General features: G+C 41.6%; 2 protein-coding genes across 6 annotated transcripts in view; one reads left to right on the top strand and one right to left on the bottom strand.

The window, feature by feature from the left end:
• HBP1 (HMG-box transcription factor 1) overlaps positions 1–7,763 on the top strand; it is a 34,151-nt gene extending 26,388 nt beyond the window's left edge. For all 4 annotated transcript variants that reach the window (XM_048836335.2, XM_048836338.2, XM_048836337.2 and 1 more), the window contains 2 exons: positions 4,965–5,106; positions 6,658–7,763. In XM_048836335.2, coding sequence (XP_048692292.1) covers positions 4,965–5,106; positions 6,658–6,675 — 160 coding nt within the window. In that variant the 3' untranslated portion in view covers positions 6,676–7,763. The remainder of the gene's footprint in view (positions 1–4,964; positions 5,107–6,657) is intronic.
• Positions 7,764–8,051: 288 nt separating this feature from the next.
• Positions 8,052–20,428, bottom strand: part of COG5 (component of oligomeric golgi complex 5) — a 310,045-nt gene continuing 297,668 nt past the window's right edge. For both annotated transcript variants that reach the window (XM_048836332.2, XM_048836333.2), the window contains exon 22: positions 8,052–8,733. In XM_048836332.2, the coding sequence (XP_048692289.2) occupies positions 8,619–8,733 (115 nt within the window). In that variant the 3' untranslated portion in view covers positions 8,052–8,618. The remainder of the gene's footprint in view (positions 8,734–20,428) is intronic.

The raw sequence follows: 20,428 nt of genomic DNA, 5'->3' as shown, positions 1-20,428 counted from the left end.
CATAGGTATGTTTGTGTATATTATTTATAAAATGTTTGAGTGTTTTTATATATAAGTTCTGAAAAGAAATCTTTTGCCTCTATATGAGAATAGAATAATTTCTTATAAATTACAGTACTAAACCTACAAAAACTAAAAGTAACAGAACTACAGAAATGTAAATTGAGAAGAATAATTGGCTGTCAGCTTATGTACAAGATGATGGTGGGAAGGCGTTCACCCAGAGTTAAGAAATTAAACCCTGCAGCACGAATAACCCAACCCTTAAATCCCTCTGCTCCACCGTATCATAGAGTTCTATAATGGGTATGGAGTCACTTCAATGGTGCATCTTTGCAAATGTGTGTGTCTTCAGATTCACTAAAACTATCACTGAGAAATCAAAGCAGCCAATTAGAAAAACATATAATACAATTTCATTTCAAATACTGATTTTCAAATGGAGCAAGCTGGAGCTGCAGTTGGGTGAATTCCAAGGAAGTTTTAATATTTCTGTTTGTAGATTTAGGCTGAGAAAAATAACTGAAGATTAACAAGTAACTGACATTCTGGAATGAAACAGTTAGGGCCTTAGTAGGAAATGACGTGCATGGGAACACATACATGCTTTTGTCTTAAAAAAATAAAACCAAAAACCATAGTGCTGCATCAGTCACTAGCTTTACGTTTATCGATTCTACAAACTTGTGACCAGCAAAACAGCCTTTTAGGCATACTAGTGGAGTATTCACAAATTTGGATATACAGAGGCAATCATATTTATTCAATTGTATACAACTTACCAAATTGCTAAGAAAATTTTACAGTGGATGGTGTATGTTTAATTACAGCATAATCAAATCATTAATTTGTAAACTCAGGTTTTGACCTTCCATTGCAATAACAGCTATACCATTTTTGTTTTTGTTCGTTTTGCTTACACATATTAAAGAGCATACATGAACTAGCATTCCCACCTGGGTTATGTTTTTGGGGGTGAGGAAGGGGAACACAGTGTGTCCAGCCCATCAAAGGTTAGATTCATCAAGGTTAGGCACTGGGATACTCAGTGTCTCAGCATCTAATTTTTAGGCACTTAGAAAATCAGTGAGATTCACAAAGCTTGAGTTAGGTGCTGAGGCTTTCTATAGAATGAATGGAGGAAGCTAGCTGCCTTAAATAGGATTCACAAAAGCCAGTGCACTAGTTGGCTCCCTGCCCAACATAGCCAATAAAAGAGAAGTGTTTCTGCCTGACTTCAAGCTGGAGGGAAGTGCCTCCCTCTGCTTGGAAGTCTCAGTTGCAAAGCCTTTATTGGAGTTAGGCACCTATGCTCTTTTTGAAGGCTGTCACAGGGGAAGCAGGGAGGAGCTCTCCTATAACTTGTAGACCAGGGGTCAGGGTTATTAAAGAGTCATGGGATCAGAAGGATTAAAAGCTGGGTCTCCCACATCTTGGGTGGTTGCTCTAACCAACAGGCTAGAGAGTCATTCTTATGCATTTGTGTGCGCTCTCTGGCACAATGACACTTTAATTAGTTAATCTAACAATGGAAAACCTTCAACAGGAGAAATTGAGGGAGGCCAGCATCCAAATATCCCATAGTCCAGGGGTTAGGTCACTCATCTGACAAGTGGCAGATACCTGTTCAAATCCCTTCTCTCCCTCAGATGATGGGGATTTGAAATATGGTTTCCCGGATCAGTACCCTAACCGCTGTGCTAAAAGTTATGAGGGAGCTCCTCTGCCTCCCACTCCACAGTTGCATTAGGCCAAGGACCATGCATCAGCCTCTGGTTCATGGATCAACTGGAAGTAGGTGTCTAGCTGCCTAAAGTGAGGCAACAGTGCACATGCTCAGAGGCCGAAACAGCCAACTTTTACTGCAAAAACTTACGTGCCACATATGATTAGTGCATACAAGGTTAGGCCGCAGCTGAGCCGTGGGTTTTGTGAATATGTATGGTGCCTGATCTTCGGAATGTAGGCACCCAAAGGGGCACTTAGACACCTGAGTCCCTTTGTGCCTCTAGCCCCAGGCTAATAAAATAGTGAACTATGAAAACCTATGTATATAGGTCAACATCCATTTCATTCTAAGGCTTGAGCAGAAAGCTCCTGATCCAAACCAGATTTAAGATGATGGCTTTGTGTTTCAGACCTCAGTAAGCTTGACAACCGTCCTGGGTTCATTGCCATGTATCCATAAGTGGACTTTATCCTGTATGCAAAAATATTTAAGTAATTTTTGAGTGACATGTAAGTTTTGAAAGTGGAACACGTCTGAAATACAGCCCCACATCTTTAGTATAATTGATGGAAACCGATACCTAGGCTCAGACAACTTTAAATGTGTAGCAGAAGCAAATTTAATGGCTTGTTTAATGCAGACTTTACAGGGGCTAGATCCCAAATTTTGAGCTGTAATAATTTCTTCCTCCTCTTAATTCATCGTAAGTAACCATACCTGTTTGGTTACATAATCAGATGCCTTACTAGCACTTCAAAAGGACAGCAGATACTTTCTGAGGCACTCTAAAGCCATGAGTGAAAGAACACAGGGCAGTCTAGTGAGGGGTGTAACTGGACAGGTTTTTGCCTGAGTTAGTGCTGTCAGTAGAAGAAATTTAGAAGAGGCCTAAAAGGTCGTGGAACTTAACTAGCCAGACTTTTCATCAATTTCATTGATACTGGTTGGTGAGCAGCCATGCTCCATTTCTTCTTGTACATGAAGCTCTTACTTTTACACCAGATTGCTGAAGCTCAAATCCATATAGTTTCAATACCTGTATGCACAGCTTTGTGTCTTGGAGGTATCAAGTGTCTTGGTCTGCCCCGTACACATTTAGAAAAACTATTTAGGAAGGTTTAACAAGTTTATAACTCCTTGTCCTGTAACTGCCAGAGACAAAACAATAGTCATTATACCAGTAACCTTTGGTTTAGAGAAATGTGGTAAAGTACTAGAATCAGAAATGTAGAGGTGGCAGGCCCCCCCCACCCCCCAGAGGTCATCTAGGCTATCCCACCTCCCCCCCCCCACAATGCTAAGGGTGGACCAAGTATACTTAGATCAAAGCTGTAAGCAAGTAATGTAATCATCTAATGTTGAATATTAATATTCAGTAGTCCATGCCTGGGTTGTTAAATATGCGTAAGCAGCAATTTCATCCAGTGTAATAAAATGACTAGTGTCAGGCTTCTCACCTATGCACATTTTCATGCCTTCGCAGTGTAAATGGAAGGTCTGAACCCCCTTTCCCACTGGCTAATAGCTAGACCTGTATTTAATGACAAGGTCACTATTTGTAAAACAATTTTCCAGCTTCAGCAGCAGGAGAGGGCAGTATTTGAAACAGGAAATAACTTTTTTTTTTAAACTGTGGTTTAGTTCCTTGAACTCTGTCTGGCTGAGGCGTGTATAATAACTGGTTCAGCGAGCTCAATTTGCCCTAATTAAAGTGAGCGTGTGTAGCATGCTTCCCATACATTTGGGGAAAATATAGATCTTCAGTATCTATTGTTGGAAGCCCAGTAGCTTAAGGTGACACCCTTCAACAGATGCTTCACTTAGCTGAGTCACTGTCCTCGCTCCATAGCACTTGATGATGTACCAGTACTAAATGGTAACTGTCTGAGAGGGGAAGCTTCTGGTGCAATTGGACCATTTCTTGAGACAGAATGTTTCATAAATACCTCTTAACTAATCTAGTGCATGTACCTGTAGAACTAGCCATGCTAGCTTAACTCAGAAATATGAACCCTGTCGCTGAAAGACACAAATTGACCTACCTTTGTGGATTTACCAGAGACAGACTAATGTGCGAGCCTTTGGTCTCAGGAGTCTTCAGAGCATCTCACAGTACAGGCTTAGTGATTAGTAGAGACTAAATTGAGCTTCCATATTGCTCCCTGGGTGCTGTGTAACCCATAGGATTCTGGCTGTGGTAGAACTTTTCAGAATTAGTTTGTCTCCTTGTTGGTGTGGAGCAGAATGAACTACCTCTGAACAGACATTTGTGAAACTACCCAGAAGGGCTTGATGTTGCTGTGCTTTACCTGATTCTATTAGGGAGTCTGTAAACTGCATAGATTCCTGTGAGCTTTTTTACTGATACTGTGTGTATCATTGATAATTTGACGGGGAATATCACTTATCCAGTGTTTTCATGAATCACTAATAAAACATACTCTGTAATTTAGAGGATTTATTAAAATGGTGGGGCTGTGAATTGTATTTTATATTAACATCTAATCACCATCATTTTGGAGACAGTTACGCAATATGGCACAATGAAGGGAGATATTGTCCAGTAGGCATAGGGCCTATTAAATGTAAGGTAGAGAAGTTGTTTTTTTTTTCCTTCACATTAAGTTTTAGGAAATAATCAAGGAGCAAGTCATAACAAATTGTCCCTTACTGCTGTCCTAGAACTTGGTCAAGAGCCCAACTGTCTGAGCTACCCCTCCCCCAACCCAAAGGCTAATAGTGGGGAACTCTGAACACATCTACCCAGAAGGTCAGCCCATTTACCACAGGGAAGCCCATTCTAGAGAGTTTTCATTAAACAATATCTTTTGTTTGGTTGCAGTCATAGCAAAATCACTGTGCTAAAATGAGGTGAAAGAACAATTTTGTAAATATTGTGTGGTTGTACATGAAGGGTGATAGCCTGCACGGTGACCAATCAGACTCTTAACTTTCCCACTTTGTTACATTACAGTACGTGATGTTCAAACTTACTTTTAAATGTCAAAATATGCCCTTCTTTTTAACAGTAGCTGGGGTCTTCCCTGTGACTATTCAAAGAGGCATAGGACAGTCAGAAACATGCTCACACATTGCAAAGAGGAAATTGTTGTTCTTGTGTGCTTTCACATCTAACACTTTCTTTCTGATGACAGCCTTTTACAAGAGACAAGAAATGTTGTGGGATTTATAAGAAATTCCTGCCTTGACCATTCTGTAAACATTTATTTTGCAGAGCCATAAGTGTGATACTTGGTGACAGGTGGAAGAAAATGAAAAATGAAGAAAGACGGATGTACACGCTAGAAGCCAAGGCTTTGGCTGAAGAACAAAAACGTTTAAATCCTGACTGTTGGAAACGGAAACGAACAAATTCAGTATGTTTTGTCAAACAGTGCTCAACTGCATTATATAGTTTACAAATAAGTTCACACAATCCCATGTTTTTCTTTTTCTGCAGTACATAGTATAGTAGACCTCATGCTCTCCTTTGTTGCACTAGCCCGCACTTTCCTTTTGTTACTCTATAGCCTTTAACCTGCTGTTGCAGAGTTGCTGTCACAGCCTGTTCTGACTGGATGACATAGGGCAATTGGCCTGTTTCAAAGCTGATGACACTGACTATGTATTGGGTGGAAGACATCCACTCTCATGTTACTCCTTTAAAAAAAAAAAACACATGAATTCCACTGTCTGAAAAGTGAGAAGTTTTTTCCAAAGAGTATGGAGTCTGCAAGGACTTCGACTTCGAGTGTGAATGGGACAGCTTTCTCAGGAGCACATGCAGGTGTTGCTTTAGGGCTTAGCCAGAAATGCTGCAAGAGCATGGTTGCTTCTCCACTTACTACTGTACCTAGAGCCTTCAGTCCCTGGGCTGCACAAAGCACCACCAAATCCCAGATGGCATCACCAGGCTGACTACTTGTATCTTTCTATGCGATTTATCATTCTCGCATCTACAACAGCAGAATTAAAATCAGAAATTGTGTAATAAGGCAACAAAACTTCATGTAATTCTGTTAAAGCTTGCAGTAATCCATTATGGTTTAACTAAAGACTTCTATTTAGTAACTAGAAAAGGTGTACTTGTGGCACCTTAGAGACTAACCGATTTATTTGAGCATAAGCTTTTGTGAGCTACATGCATCCGATGCAGTGAGCTGTAGCTCACGAAAGCTTATGCTCAGATAAATTGGTTAGTCTCTAAGGTGCCACAAGTCCTTTTCTTTTTGCGAATACAGACTAACATGGCTTCTACTCTGAAACCTATTTAGTAACTGTATTTTTCTCAATAATGCGGTCTTGGAATCACAATGTGAGATCGCCTGTGCCATTCTCGACTTGGGCTGGTAAGAGAGATCAGTGTACATAGTGCTGGTCATGAGGACCAAATTAAACTCAGCTGCTCCTCCGTATTTGAATTGAAGTAAATGGATTGTGTGCATGGAACTGTGAGCAACTTTTCAGTCAGTCTTGGGTTGGCCTCAGCAAGGGGGAGAACTTGAACACACCCCTACGTATTTAGATTTTCCCTTTTAATGCTTTTTGCGTGTGTAGATACAACGGTGATAGACATAGAAATACCTAGGATGAACTACCCCCATGACAAAGCAGCAGTAGCTTGTGATTTGTGTCAATTGTTACACCTTGCTGGAGGTTCAGAGAGCAAAACAAGCTGATTCAAGAAACTCTCCAAATAACTATTTGGCTTCACTTCTTAGTCTAGGGACAGAGTTAATTGTTAGCTCATTTTGCAACTACCCAAGTGTCAGCATGTTATTTTTTGCATGCATCTTGATCAGCAAATGCAAGTACTTCTCTACATTCTGTAAATAAATCCTTTTCACATCTCATACTACTTCTGCATCTGTATTTCTCTTTGATTTGTAATTGCTAACGTGGTTTCTCTTTTTTTACTGTTTTTACAGGGCTCACAACAACATTAAATCAGAATTTTACTGTTAACTATATTTACAAAACGGCTGACACTTGATGGAGAGATTTATGAAGATCAAGGTCTTACCATTTGTTGTGAATTTGTGAGACCACAAAATGCTGGCATTATCAAGTCAGAAAATGATTTAACATGAGTGAGGATTTGCTTTTTACAATAGAGCATTCAGTAACCTAAAACTATCAACATTTTAAACCAAATTGCCTTATTTTTCTTCCAAACTTCATATATGTCTATCAGGTAATATAGGCTTGAAAATGGATATCCTGTGGTGCTAAGTAAATTAGGAAAAAGAAGAGGAGGTGTGTATAAATGTGTTTTTTTTAAATGTACAAAAAGGGGAATTTTAAAATATGTAACAGCTGTTTATACATTGATTTCTATTGCTGATTAATATGTATTGCACAAGCCATATAATTTGATTCTGGGAGCTGGGATTTCCTGAAATGGCAAAAAGCATTAGTACCAACCTGTGAACTCCCAGTCTGCCCCATGCCAACAAGCTACCAGATTGTGGTAAGTGGACAGTGTAGTGTACCGTAGCAAGAGAGTTGCCTAGTGGGGTGCCACATGTAAAATTTATATCCATGGTGTGATGTTTTTGCACCAGCTGACAATACTGTGAGCTATTATTTCCAATGGAAATAATGGCTTGGGTCAGGATGAAATGAATTAATAGCATTGCATTATCTCAAGAAAATATTGCAAATGATAATTGTCACCATTGTACTTCTAACTTTGTGTTTTGTCTCCTCTGCCACATATTCTATGATTATATTTTATTTTGCCATAATATATGTTTATGGTGGGGGCAAACTTTGCACTTACATAGGTGCAACACTTGCACTTTACTTTTTTCCTCCAACTGTCTAAAATCAGACCAGATACATTAGAATTACAGCTGCTTTTGCTGTAAACTTTTACAATCATGGCTTTCATGTTACTAAACACGCAGTGTGTTTCTTTTTCAAGAATCACAACTGTAAATTAATTGTTCATGACATGTCTACAGGATGTTGCCCCTAAGATTTTTGCACACTATATTCTTGTATATTATTTCAAATAAATTTGTAAAACTTCTTGGTGGTGGTTTCTTTAATATATAAACTAAAGAAGACTAGTCATTAAGTCAGGTGAGCAGAAATACACATTTTAACGACGGCAAATCTGTATAAAGCCTTGTGTAGTTTCATAAAGAACCAAATGTGTAGAATATTTTTACTGCACACATCTTGTAAGTATGTTTGATGCTTTGTAATAAGGAAGTCACTTATTGAATTTTAAATATTGAATTCAAGATCAAAAGATCGTAGATGCTCTTTATTACACTTGTAGCAAAAAGACTCAAAGTCAACTTCAAAGCACTAATGATGGTGCAAAGAATCAAATCTACTTTATTTTGTAAATTAAAATGTTTTTTGTGATAAATAGTGCTTTTTACATGGAATGTTAGACATAAACTGATCCAACTCTACTGAAGTTTAGACCCTTTCATTCTAACATTATAAAAAAAGCTACCTTTCTGCATACCACTAATATTTAATCACGCTCTTTTTTGTGCCATATTTACAGGAAAGTAGCTAAATGCGTAGGTATTAGAATTCATTTTCTGAAGCATACAGAACATTTGAGAAAGTCCTAATTTTTGTTTTTTAACTTTTAAATTCAGAAAGGATATTAGAAAATATTAGGCAATTATTCTCTGAGAATCATTTTGTGTGAAATTATATTATTCCATTACAATAAAACATGTCCTACTGTTTAGACAAAGTTGAGGAATACAGAGTACAAAAAGAAGATGTTAGAACCTTTATTAGACAGGGCTTTTTCTAATAGCACTTTTGAAAATAATTATTTATATTAACCCTATAAGCATTCATCTGTCAGTGCCCAATTAACAATATAGAATTTGAGTAGCATGGGGGTTGGATGGTGTTACTGAAGTGTAGACATTGCTTTCTTCAGCAGCTGAACCATGATGGGATAGACTGGTGCGAACTCCTTTCCTTCTCTAGTTCTTACCGACTGAACATAAGCTTCCAGTGCACCTCTAAGTTTAAAAAAAAAAAAAAAAAAATTAGAGGATCATTTTTCTTGTAAAGAACTTAGATTAATTAGTCTATTAGAAAACAATTATTTGTGCAGTTTGACCAGAGGTGGGCAAACTATGCCCCATAGGACCATCCTGCCCAGCCCTTGAGCTCCCAGCTGGAGAGGCTAGCCCCCAGCTCCTCCTCTGCCATCCCCTCTCCCCTGCAGCCTCAGCTCACCATGCTGCCAGCACTCTGGGCGTTGGGGCTCGAGCTGCCAGCCTGCCCCGGTGCTCTAGACTGCGCAGTGGCGTGACTGGCTCCGGCCAGGCAGCACGGTAAGGGGGTGGGGAGGTTGGATAAGGGGCAGGGCTCCCGGGGGCAGTCAGGGGACAGGGAACGGGGGGGGAGGGTTTGGATAGGCATGGGAGTCCTGTCAGGGGTCAGCAGTGTGGATAGGGGACGGGGGGTTCCGGGAGGGCAGTCAGAGGACAAGGAGCAGGGGGGTTGGATGGGTCAGAGGTTCTGAGGGGGGCAGTCAGGTGGGAGGGGACGGGGGGAGGGCACAGCCTTCCCTAACTGGCCCTCCATACCCCAATGGGGCCCTCAGGGCAAAAGGTTTGCCCACCCCTGAGCTAGATAGCAGGATCCAGAGTAGATTTGCAAGCTAGAACTGAGCATAGTAAAAAAGGTACTTGACTGCCTAAACACTGAACAATCTCCTCTGCTCTCTCGCTCAAGCAATGTTTTCCCAAACTGTTGGAAACTAAGCCCCTCCCCTCTCAAAAATCAGAAAATTAGTCACAACCAATCCTCCAGTACTGTGTGATAGTAGACATTTTCATTTATGTATCTTCACAGTCTCATCCTCCCACACCCATTTTATGAAGATCTACTTTGTCTCCTTTCAAAGTTAGTGGCCATTTCTGCCTCCCAGTGATTGCCTCCAGCTATCTGTCAACTCAGGCAGGCACGAAGTGAATGTGTTTTTCACAACCAGAACAGTTAACTTTTTCTTTTTCATGAAAGACTCTAGAAAAAAATCGAGAGGGCTGTAGGTGGCTCCTCTCTGCTCCACCTTTTGGGAAATACTGCTCTTACTGATCAGAATAACACATTTTCACCTGTATGTGTGCATTTCTACTGGATTATTCTTATACAGCAGTCATGCATGTTGCCAGGGTAAGTGTATAGATTAAGGTCAGAAGAGACCATTATGATTTATGTAGTCTGACCTGACTAACACAAGCCATAGTTATCACCCAATAATGTGGTTGAATTAGAGCATCTCTGATGACAGAATTGGGTCCTGTGTGCTTGAGTTATCAAAGGCGGTTTATTATTATGAAATGGCATCCCCTAGTTTTTAAAATAAAATAGATTTTGATTTTTACTGTTAAACAAGAAAATTAACACTACTTAGTTAAGAATTTACCAGTAATTCAGCTTACTGTCAGACTCCTCCTTTTCTATTCCCCAAGAGAGACAGATGGCACAATACTGCCAACTATCCTCTAGCAATAAAGTTGAGAATTTCCCTCTAAGCTCCAGTCTGATCTTCCCTTTCCGTTAGACTTTACCATAGCAAAAAGGTAGAAAAACTTAGAAAAATAACCAGCAGTCCCCCTTCCTCAGAGGGTGGATTAGGGAAGAGGACATGACAAACAGTTACTAGTAAATAATTTTCCCTTGTTATACATTTCTTTTCTCTGATTTAGTAGGAATAAACTTCAGGCCAGTTGGTTACAGCATGAACACTTTACTTGATAGTGCTACTAGCAAAATTCTGTCCAAAGGCAGGTGGAGCAGTCAGCAGGTCAAGCTTTATGAATGAGTGCTTGGCTGCCTTATTTCTGAAGCAAATGGCTTTGCCCTCATTGCCCAAGAAATACAACTGCCTCAGGGGATGAGGAAGGCTGGCCTGTTTGTAAACTAGGCAACAACGTCCTTTATTCATCTCTTGGAGGACAGGCTTAGCAGCTGTATTTTCTTTTTAGCAGCCCTCAAAACAAATAATTAGAATAACAAAATTTTTTTAGAATGCACTTAATACCCAAGGAATACAGCTTTCTATTCTGAAACAGCTGGGGCAGGGCAAGAGGCTGAGAGAAAAATAGGCTCACTGATAATGGAATTGCTTGTTCACTTGTAATAAAGTCTAGAAGATAGAACTATTATTTGTCAGGGAGGAGGGAGAGAAGCTCTGAGGAGGATGGGGAAACATAGTTCCTCAAGCCTCATAGCCGAAGTCACTACACTCATAGCATCCTTTAGGGTGATCCATTTTAGAGGGAACTTGTCTAAAGGCTCAAAGGGAGAGGAATCGTATTGAACAAGAGGGAAATCCTACTGAGGACTAAAATGGGCTATAATGGTTTCACAGCCCACTTTTAGTGTCGCTGATCGTGATGTTGAGGGCGTAGAAGGCTTCACATCCTATAAGTACTGACCTGGGATGTCAATTAATCGTAGGAACTCACGCGATTAACTAAAAAAAATTAATCGCAATTTTAAAAATTAATCACACTGTTAAACAATAGAATACCAATTTAAATGTATTATATATATCGATTGCAATTACAACTGTACAGATACAAAGTGTACAGTGCTCACTTTATATTATTTTTTATTACAAATATTTGCACTGTAAAAATGATAAAGGAAATAGTATCTTTCAATTCACCTCATACAAGTACTGGAGTACCAATCTCTTTATCATGCAAATGCAACTTACAAATGTAGGGTTTTTTGTTACATAACTGCACTCAAAACCAAAACAATGTAAAACTTTAGAGCCCTACAAATCCACTCAGTCCTACTTCTCGTTCAGCCAATCACTAAGACAAACAAGTTTGTTTACATTTCCAGGAGATAACGCTGCCTGCTTCTTACTTAAAATGTCACCTGAAAGTGAGAACAGGCGTTTGCATGGCACTGGTGTTGCAAGTTATTTACGTGCCAGATGCGCTAAAGATTCATATGCCGCTTCATGCGTCGTTGGCCATCGTTGGCCAACTTTAATTAAATTTGTGACTGAACTCTAGGGGGAGAATTGTATGTCTCCTGCTCTGTTTTACCCGCATTCTGCCATATATTTCATGTAATAGCAGTCTCAGATGATGATCCAGCACATGTTCATTTTAAGAACACTTTCACTGCAAATTTGATAAAATGCAAAGACAATACCAATGTGAAATTTCTAAAGATAGCCACAGCACTCGACCCAAGATTCAAGAATCTGAAGTGCCTTCCAAAATCTGAGAGGAATGAGGTGTGGAGCATGCTTTCTGATGTCTTAGAAGAGCAACGCTCTGATGCGGAAGCTATAGAACCCAAACCACCAAAAAAGAAAATCATCTTGCTGGTGGCATCTGACTCAGATGAAGAAAATGAACATGTATCGGTCCTCATTGATTTGGATTGTTATCGAGCAGGACCAGTCATCAGCATGGACGCATGTCCCCTGGAATGGTGGTTGAAGCATCAAGGGCATATGACTTGTTAGTACATCTGGCATGTAAATATCTTGCGACGCCGGCTACAACAGTGTCATGCAAACGCCTGTTCTCACTTTCAGGTGACATTATAAACAAGAAGTGGGCAGCATTATCTCCAGCAAATTGCAACCAAACTTATTTGTCTGAGCAACTGGCTGAATAAGAAGTAGGACTGAGTGGACTTGTAGGCTCTAAAGTTTTACATTGTTTTATTTTTGAATGCAGGTGGCTTTTTTTGTAAGTTCAACTTTCATGATAAAGAGATTGCACTACAGTAGTTGAATTAGGTGAATTGAAAAATACTATTTCTTTTGTTTTTCACAGTGCAAATATTTGTAATCAAAATATAAAGTGAGCACTACCCTTTGTATTTTACATTGTAATTGAAATCAATATATTTGAAAACGTAGAAAACATTAAAAACATTTAAATAAATGGTATTCTATTGCTTAACTGCAAGATTAATCATGCAATAAATCACTATTAATTTTTTAAATCACATGATTAATTGCGATTAATTTTTTTAATCGCTTGATGGCCCTAGTACTGACATTTCTGAAAGTAGAGGGCTCTTTAACTGAGCAAAGGCATAATGTGATCCATTAGTTGGAAGCTGAAGTGACACATTCCGGGTAGAAATAAAACGATGAAGGCAATTAACCATTGGAACAAATTATCCAGGGATGTGGTAGATTCTCCATCCTTTGACGTATTTCAATCAAAAGAGGATGTCTTTCTAAAAGAGATGCTCTAAATTAATCAGAAGTCAAGGACTGGATGCAGGAATTGCTTGGTGAAATTCTACAACCTGGTTATGCAGAAGGTCAGACTAGATAATCATATTAAAGCCCTTCTAGCTTTAAATTCTATTGGTACAGAGAAAGTAAATAAGGAAGTGTTATTTACTCCTCCTCATAACACGAGAGCTAGGGGTCACCAAATGAAATTAATAGGTAGCAGGTTTAAAACAAACAAAAGGAAGTATTCCTTCACACAACGTACAGTCAATTTGTAGAACTGTTTGCCGGAGGATGTTGTGAAGGCCAAAAGTATAACTGGGTTCAAAAAAGAACTAGATAAGTTCACGGAGGATAGGTCCATTAATGACTAGTAGCCAGCGTGGGCCGGAATTGTGTCCCTAGCCTCTGTTTGCCAGAAGCTGAGAATGGGCGACAGGGGATGGATCACTTTATGATTATCTGTTCTGTTCATTCCCCCTGGGGCACCTGGCATTGGCCACTGTCGGAAGACAGGATATGGGGCTAGATGGACCTTTGGTGTGACCCAGTCTGGCCGTTCTTACGTAATCTAACCAGGTAGATATCAAACTCTGCAGAGATGCTCTCCACTAAGAGTTGAACATGTGAGTTGAGTCAGAACTTTGCATGTACATGGAATGTGAAAATCAATGTATATATAAAAGCATTGTTATGTGAATCATTATGTGAGTTATATGTATAACACATAGCAACTTGCAATACCAGGGTGCCTGAATTGGCATGAGCAGTGAGCATATAAGCAACTACAGTAATACAGTGTAACACTGAAATTGTCTTGTGTGGTATGATGTGATGGAAAATACACTAATGCATTCACTGCTATTTACACAGTATGAACTTGAGGCAAGGTTGAAAGTGAAACACCAGTTCCTGAGAAAGGAGTTTGGAAATTTCAGGGAGACCAAGATAGAATCACCACTATGTTCATAAGAGCCAAAAACATCACCGTTGTCCTGTCCTGACTGATTTTCCTTGGAAGAAATGTTCGTAACTGGGAGCTGAAAAATTATGGAGTTTAACCCTCTTAGCATAACAAGACAACAGCGGGGTAGAAACTGAAGGAGCTGTTTTCATAATTAACAGATACCAGAAAGGTTTTATCCCTGGTGTTCTGAGGTGGGATCTCTTCTGCTAAAGCTCTTCCATTTTGTATAACTAATAGGGCTTGAACCTGAATCGCCCACATCCCAGGTGGGGGCGCTAACCACTTGCCTACAGTGTCATTTTTTTCCTCTGGCCCAATGTTCTTTAATGAGGCATTAGGTATTGCAACACTTAAGTCCCTTTTGTGGCTCTAGCCCTGAGTACCTTTGCCTCTCCATCTGCTAAATAGGGACAAACTATTTCCATATTTGTAGTCGTAACAAGAGGCTAAATTCATCAATGTTTGAACAGTGCTTTGGAAACTTATAAGGTGCTATAGATGTTGTACATGAATTTTCTCTGAGCTAGCAGAAAGGATGGATCACAAAAGCAGCTGTGTCATATTCACCACCTCCCTAGGAAAGGTTGGATTCTGTTCTGTTGGACTCTGGCCTGAATGGAAAGGAAGGCTAAATCCAACTATGGCTTGTGTAACAAATGCAGTGAGAATAGCAACTCTACCGGAGTCACAAAAACTAATTCAAAGAAATATTCCTTACATAATAATTGCATCAGTGACAGCTGATATAGAAGAAGGGAACCACTGTTTTCAAACCTCATATTTATAAACTGAGAATACAGGGGAGATTTAAGGGATAACAAAGACATCTGGAAAGTGCGAGATGCGATACAGTATCCTGGGGAATGAAGGCCACATTTCCTGAGCTCAGGTGCTCTCCCAAAATTACACACCTCACATGCTCCCTGAAGGAGATCAACAACTCAGAGGCTGAAGCCAACATTTTCAAATATAAAGGCCCTTAAAGTTGATGGGAGCTGCTGGATGCTTGGCATTTTTATAGATTAGGTCACTTATGTGGGTGTCTAAACGTGTTCAGAAGCCCCACTTCAGCACTCGTTGAAAATCTTTGCCTAAGGAATTCAGAAAGTCTAAATAGGAAAGCTCAGATGTGAGCTTCCTGCCAGGGAAGTTCTCCCCATCCCTACGATGCAATAGCCACCTCCACAGTCAGATGCTCCCCCAACAAGTTGGAAGCTGGGTCTTGGTGCACAGTGGGAGAAGGGTGCTTAGACAGTGGATTAATCCGAGCATCAGAGAAGGCAGGAATATGCAGTTTCACAGGAGGTATGCCCATGCAGGAAGGAGCAGGGATGAGAGCCCGTTATCTCTCAGAGGCAGGCAGTAGACAACAGGCAGAGAGATGAGAAGAGGTTTTGAATTATCTCCATGGTGCTGCAGTAGCGGAGACCCACCGGCCCAGGCTAAGAGAGGAGCACCATGGCAGGCAAGCCAGAGGAAGTATAGCAAGCCCATGCTGAGAGAGTGAGAGTGCTGCAGAGAAAGGCACAAAACCAAACCTGAGGGAAATCAGCACCCAGGAGCAGGGTATTAACTCATATAGGGTATGTCTACAGAGCAGCTGGGAGGAGTGATTCCCAGTGTAGATATACATACAATCAACTAGCTTTGCTTGAGCTAGCACCTAAAAATAGTCATGTGGCCATTGTCGCATGTGCTGGCCCCTGGGTAGATACTCGAGTAGCCAGCCTGAGCCACCGCCCATGCCACAGCCCCAGCACAGCTATTTTCAGGTGCCAGATCTGCTTGAGCTAGCTTGAGACGCGTATGTCTACCCCCACTGGGAATCACACCTCCCAGCTGCTGTGCAAATACCGCCTTAGGTCGCCTGAGAGAGACACAGAAGCTAAACAATGAACCTAAACTCCCACAACGAAGGTCAAAAATTGGGCATGGGGTGAGCCATACTGACAGCAATAAGCAGAAAATTCACCACTATTGAGAGAAGGAGACTGATCTGAAGCCTAGGGTCCTGCACTTTCAGCTTGCTGGAGGGAAGGAAGAGAATCTGAGCACAGCACTATAGCCCCTGAGAGGCTTGAGATTCAAGCCCTGCCAAGTGGATTGCTGGGCTGCAGAGAGAGTCCAGCACTTCATTTTATTTACGCATCAAAGACCAGAGCAGGCTATTGTACTCAGTTGCTGAGCCTTTTACAGAAGGAGCTAGGTTTCCAAGAGGGGGACTTGCTAGCGAGCTAGGTTTGTGTTTGGTCAAAGTACCTCACAGGTCAGCTCTTTCTGCATTTTCGAACTCCTTGCAGGCCAGAGGTCTACCAACAGTACCAGCGTCTTTCCTGTTGAAGCCATGAAATACACACAGGCTGCTGAAAATCACATACGTGACCTGAGTATTCTCTTCACAATGTGGAAATCACCTAGAGTGGTATACATAATGATATACCAAGCACCACCACCGAAACCATCTACTTTGGATGGTCACTGAAGAAACCAGGGCTTTCTGAAGAGGACTTTGATACATTAGAAAAAAAAAAGGAAGAAGCACATAAGCAGGGAGATGTCCATGGAAGTAAATGGTGGAAACGCTTTTTCTGGGCCATGGTACAACATGACTGAGATCTACATCAATACCCTGGTCGATGAACTAGAGGACAGCCGACAGCACAACATTCTTTGTCTTGCCTGCAAAGCTATCATGCACCTGGCTGGCAGCCATAAGCAGCCTTCTAATATTCCCATCAGGAAACGAGACATATCTCCCTGCCCCTCCTCAAATGAAGTCCTGGACCAATGGAAAACATATTGTGAAAGCTTGCTGAACACACCTGCTGAACGCTGTGCGGAGCTATGTGACCTGGCAAGCTACATAAGTGCAGACCCAGGGACTGATCTTCCATCACTCAAGGAAGCACGAAAGGCCATCCAAAAGTTATGGGATGGACATGCCACTGGACCTGACGGTATTCCACACAAGCTGCTCAAAGGTGCCTTGGAACCAGTCAGCACTGGCCTGTTTCAACTGTTCTTAAAAGTGTGGGCTTCAGGCAGACTACCTTCAGCATGGAGAGATGGTATCACAGTGCCCCTGTACAAGTGTGGCAACTCCAGGCTGATATCATTGGTTACCAGTCTCTTAAAGGTCTTTGCTCACATTCCTCTTGGTAGCATGCAGTTGCTCCTTAACAGTCATCACCATCCACAGCAATCAAGTGTCACTGCTGGGTAGTCGAAAATGGACGCTTCACTTACCCTCTGGCTTCTGGCTGAACTGCACCGAGAATTTAATTGCCCACTTCACATGTCATATACTGACATCAGAGCAATTTTGATTTGGTTAACAGGTCAGTACTTTGGCTTGCACTGAAAGGAGTTGGTGTCCCAGATGTTCTGCTAAATCTGGTGCACGATCTTCACACCCATAACAGCACAAGGGTGCGCACTCATTTACAACCTTCACTGCATTTCTACACAACCTCTGGTGTGTGGCAGGGATGCATTCTCATCCCTGCACCACTCTATCGAGCTATTGACTGAATGTTAGAACTTGCCACTCCACACACTGGAATAAAGATTGGTCAAGAAGTGGCCACGAACAAAACTATGGTGCCTTGCTTGTGGAGAAGCCATGGAACTTCAGTTTTGTCCTTCAAGGTCTCCAAGACTCTGCTTGTACTGTGGGCTTGAATGTCTCATGGCAGAAGACGAAGATCCAGAACATCAGGGCTGGCCCACTAGCACCCTCAACGCAGGGTGGGTCAAGCCCCATGGACAGTGTTGACGTGTTCATCTGCTTACGCTGCAGAGTGTGAACAGTTGCAGCAAACCAGATGTCCTCCGACAAATAGGTCTTGCTGCCTCCTGCATGAAGTCTGTGCCTCACTTATGGACACAAAAAAGTTTCTGGGCTGGTACAACATTCAGGATCTACCGAAACTGCATACTACCAGTACTGCTATACCTGTCAGAAACCCGGACTCTCTTACAGGCACCTTGGAGAGGCTAGCAGGATTCAATATGCACCATCAGCATCAATTCCTGAACATACAGTGGTTCGACTTCATGAGCAATGTCATCATCTCTGAGAGACCTGGCACTCCTCCAGTCGCTCACTACATTCAAAAGCAGCATGGCATGCTCTTTGGCCAGGATGTACTAAAACACCCCAACACACCATCCTCTGAAATTCTCCATCAGTGTATGACCCAGCCTGGCACTGTCTCTGGGGCTGCCACAGAGATTTGTGGATTAGTAGGATAAATCCCAGTTCTGGGAACTTAGCATCATAAAAGGCATTGTAGAGGTTATCAATGGAAGTTAATGTGGCTGGTGCCATGGTCCTCAGTAGATTACACCTTTTTGAGGGAGGAGATAGAGGAGAAGAAAGCACCACATAGTAAAAGGACAGCCTGAGTGGAACATTGAGGGAGAGCAAATGAGGCACTGAACTGAGTAACCATGGAGCCTGGGGTAGTCAGTCTCCACAGCTACCTGGGGTAGCTCCTCTACAGAACACAGATAAGAAGGAAATGGTGGCTGGACTACCAGGCAGTGCCTTCATCCCACTGCAGGGCTGGCACAAGACGCCCCTACTGGAACCAATGGACTAAGTTTGGGAAAGTTCCTTTCCTGGTCATGCACAGGAGCACAGCACCCAAGACTGAGGCTATGTTAAAAGGGTGTTAAGAGTGTATCTGAGACTCATATAACTTGGTTGTAGTAAGAGCTGTCAAACGACCAGAGAACTGCCGGTGAGCAAGCACAGCAGAACTCCCTGAGGTGCTCATACGCTTTTACACAACATGCTGCGTGTTCCATTTTTGTAACCATATACTAATGAGTCACTACATACCAACACCTTCTGAACAGCCACTTAGACTCTCCTCCCAGAACGTCTATGCTCTCATGTGCTACTACAGGAAGAGCGAGCCCTCTTCCCAATCAGAAAGCAGGCTGCAGGCATGTTAGCCGGTGATCAAATTATTCCACTTCTTGATCCAAACTAACAATGACTGCTGGGACTTGGTCAACTTCCTGAACATTCTACGCAGCCTCAGCCCTCATTCCCACTCTCTCCACTGGTGCGCCACAGAATGACCAGCCACCCACCGCCTACAACAAGTGCACAAGGAGGATCACACAGGGCTGCTGCTTCCACATGTGGCTGGCACTGGGTTTGAGAACAATGAAGAGGCAGCGAGAAAGCTGCTGCTGGCTGCATCTCTGAACAGCACTTCCAGTGTGACCTGTTGACCCCCTCTACACACATAAGTTTCAATAGTTGCAGCGCTGATTGGGAAGAGTCCAGCATTGTCCCCATTCAGATTTTAAATGCCATGAGGAGAAGTGGGAGAGGCAAGGAGGAGGGAAATAGGAGGAGGAGGGAGTTGTTAAAATAACTATGTGTTTGTTAAAAATGACCTTTGGTGGGAGTGAGAGAAGCCCAAATCAATCTGTTAGTCTTTAAGGTGCCACCAGACTCCTCGTCGTTTTTGTGGATACAGACTAACACGGCTACTCCCTGATGCTTAAGGAGCTGTGTGTTTGGGGCAGTGGATGCACATGCGACATGAGAAGCATGGGTGTTCAAAGGCTCAGAGGTGATGAGGGAAAAACACACTTTAGAAGAATGAAACACAAAATATTCATGTAAAATAGAGGATGCTTCCCGTTAACGCAGTAATAACTGAATAGTGGGTGAAATTTTATTTTATTTTATTTTGTTCATGTTCTTATACTGAACCCATCACTGTGGCATCTGAACCCATTAGCATTAGGTCTCTGAGTTTGCTTAGCCCAAGATACTGGAGTTCCTTTGTGCAGAGGACAACTCAAGTTATCATCTCCTACAATCCTCATAACAGATAGAGTGTTGGCAGGGAGAGAAAAATGGAGGTGATGTTTGCAGCCTGGACAAAAACACCAACATTTCTCCTAGCCCCAGAGGTTACCTGAAGATGCATACAGTTAAAAAAACAGGATGGTTTATCCTGTGGGCCACAGCAATTTTTAACTTAGGAACTAAACTTGGGGTGGCAGCTTTGTTCCTCCTTCTTGAAGGAAATTATGTAATTATAACTGTAGCCTCTGGGCACCATGACATACAGCGATGGGTCCTCCGGTAATATGGATAATGATGGTAAGGTGTATGGCGCACAGTGAATTCAGTCATGGAAGAACGCTGTCAGATTTCACCCTTAGCTTGCTGAGAGCACAAAATTTGTAACTTCTTATAAAATGTTTAACTTATGCTACCAAAAGAGAGGTTCCCTCCTGTCTAAATCTCTAGTTTTATTTATAGTATTATGAGACAGGTCATGTCATCACATTATATAACTTACACCAGTCCTAACTTACAAAAACTAATTAAGACTATGTGGCACAAAAAAGTTAAATAGTGATGCATCATTTTACCATGACAATTCTGTACCAGGAATAGTAGATTAATTTATTCCTACAGCATATGTTGTAAAGATACTTGTAAATAAGGAGCAATCAAAGAATTAGATGCTTTATGGGC

The sequence above is a fragment of the Caretta caretta genome, chromosome 1 (assembly GCF_965140235.1).
Source record: "Caretta caretta isolate rCarCar2 chromosome 1, rCarCar1.hap1, whole genome shotgun sequence".
NCBI lineage: Eukaryota > Metazoa > Chordata > Testudines > Cheloniidae > Caretta > Caretta caretta.
The sequence above is the reverse complement of the archived record's forward strand: the minus strand, read 5'-3'. Positions and strand labels throughout refer to the sequence as shown.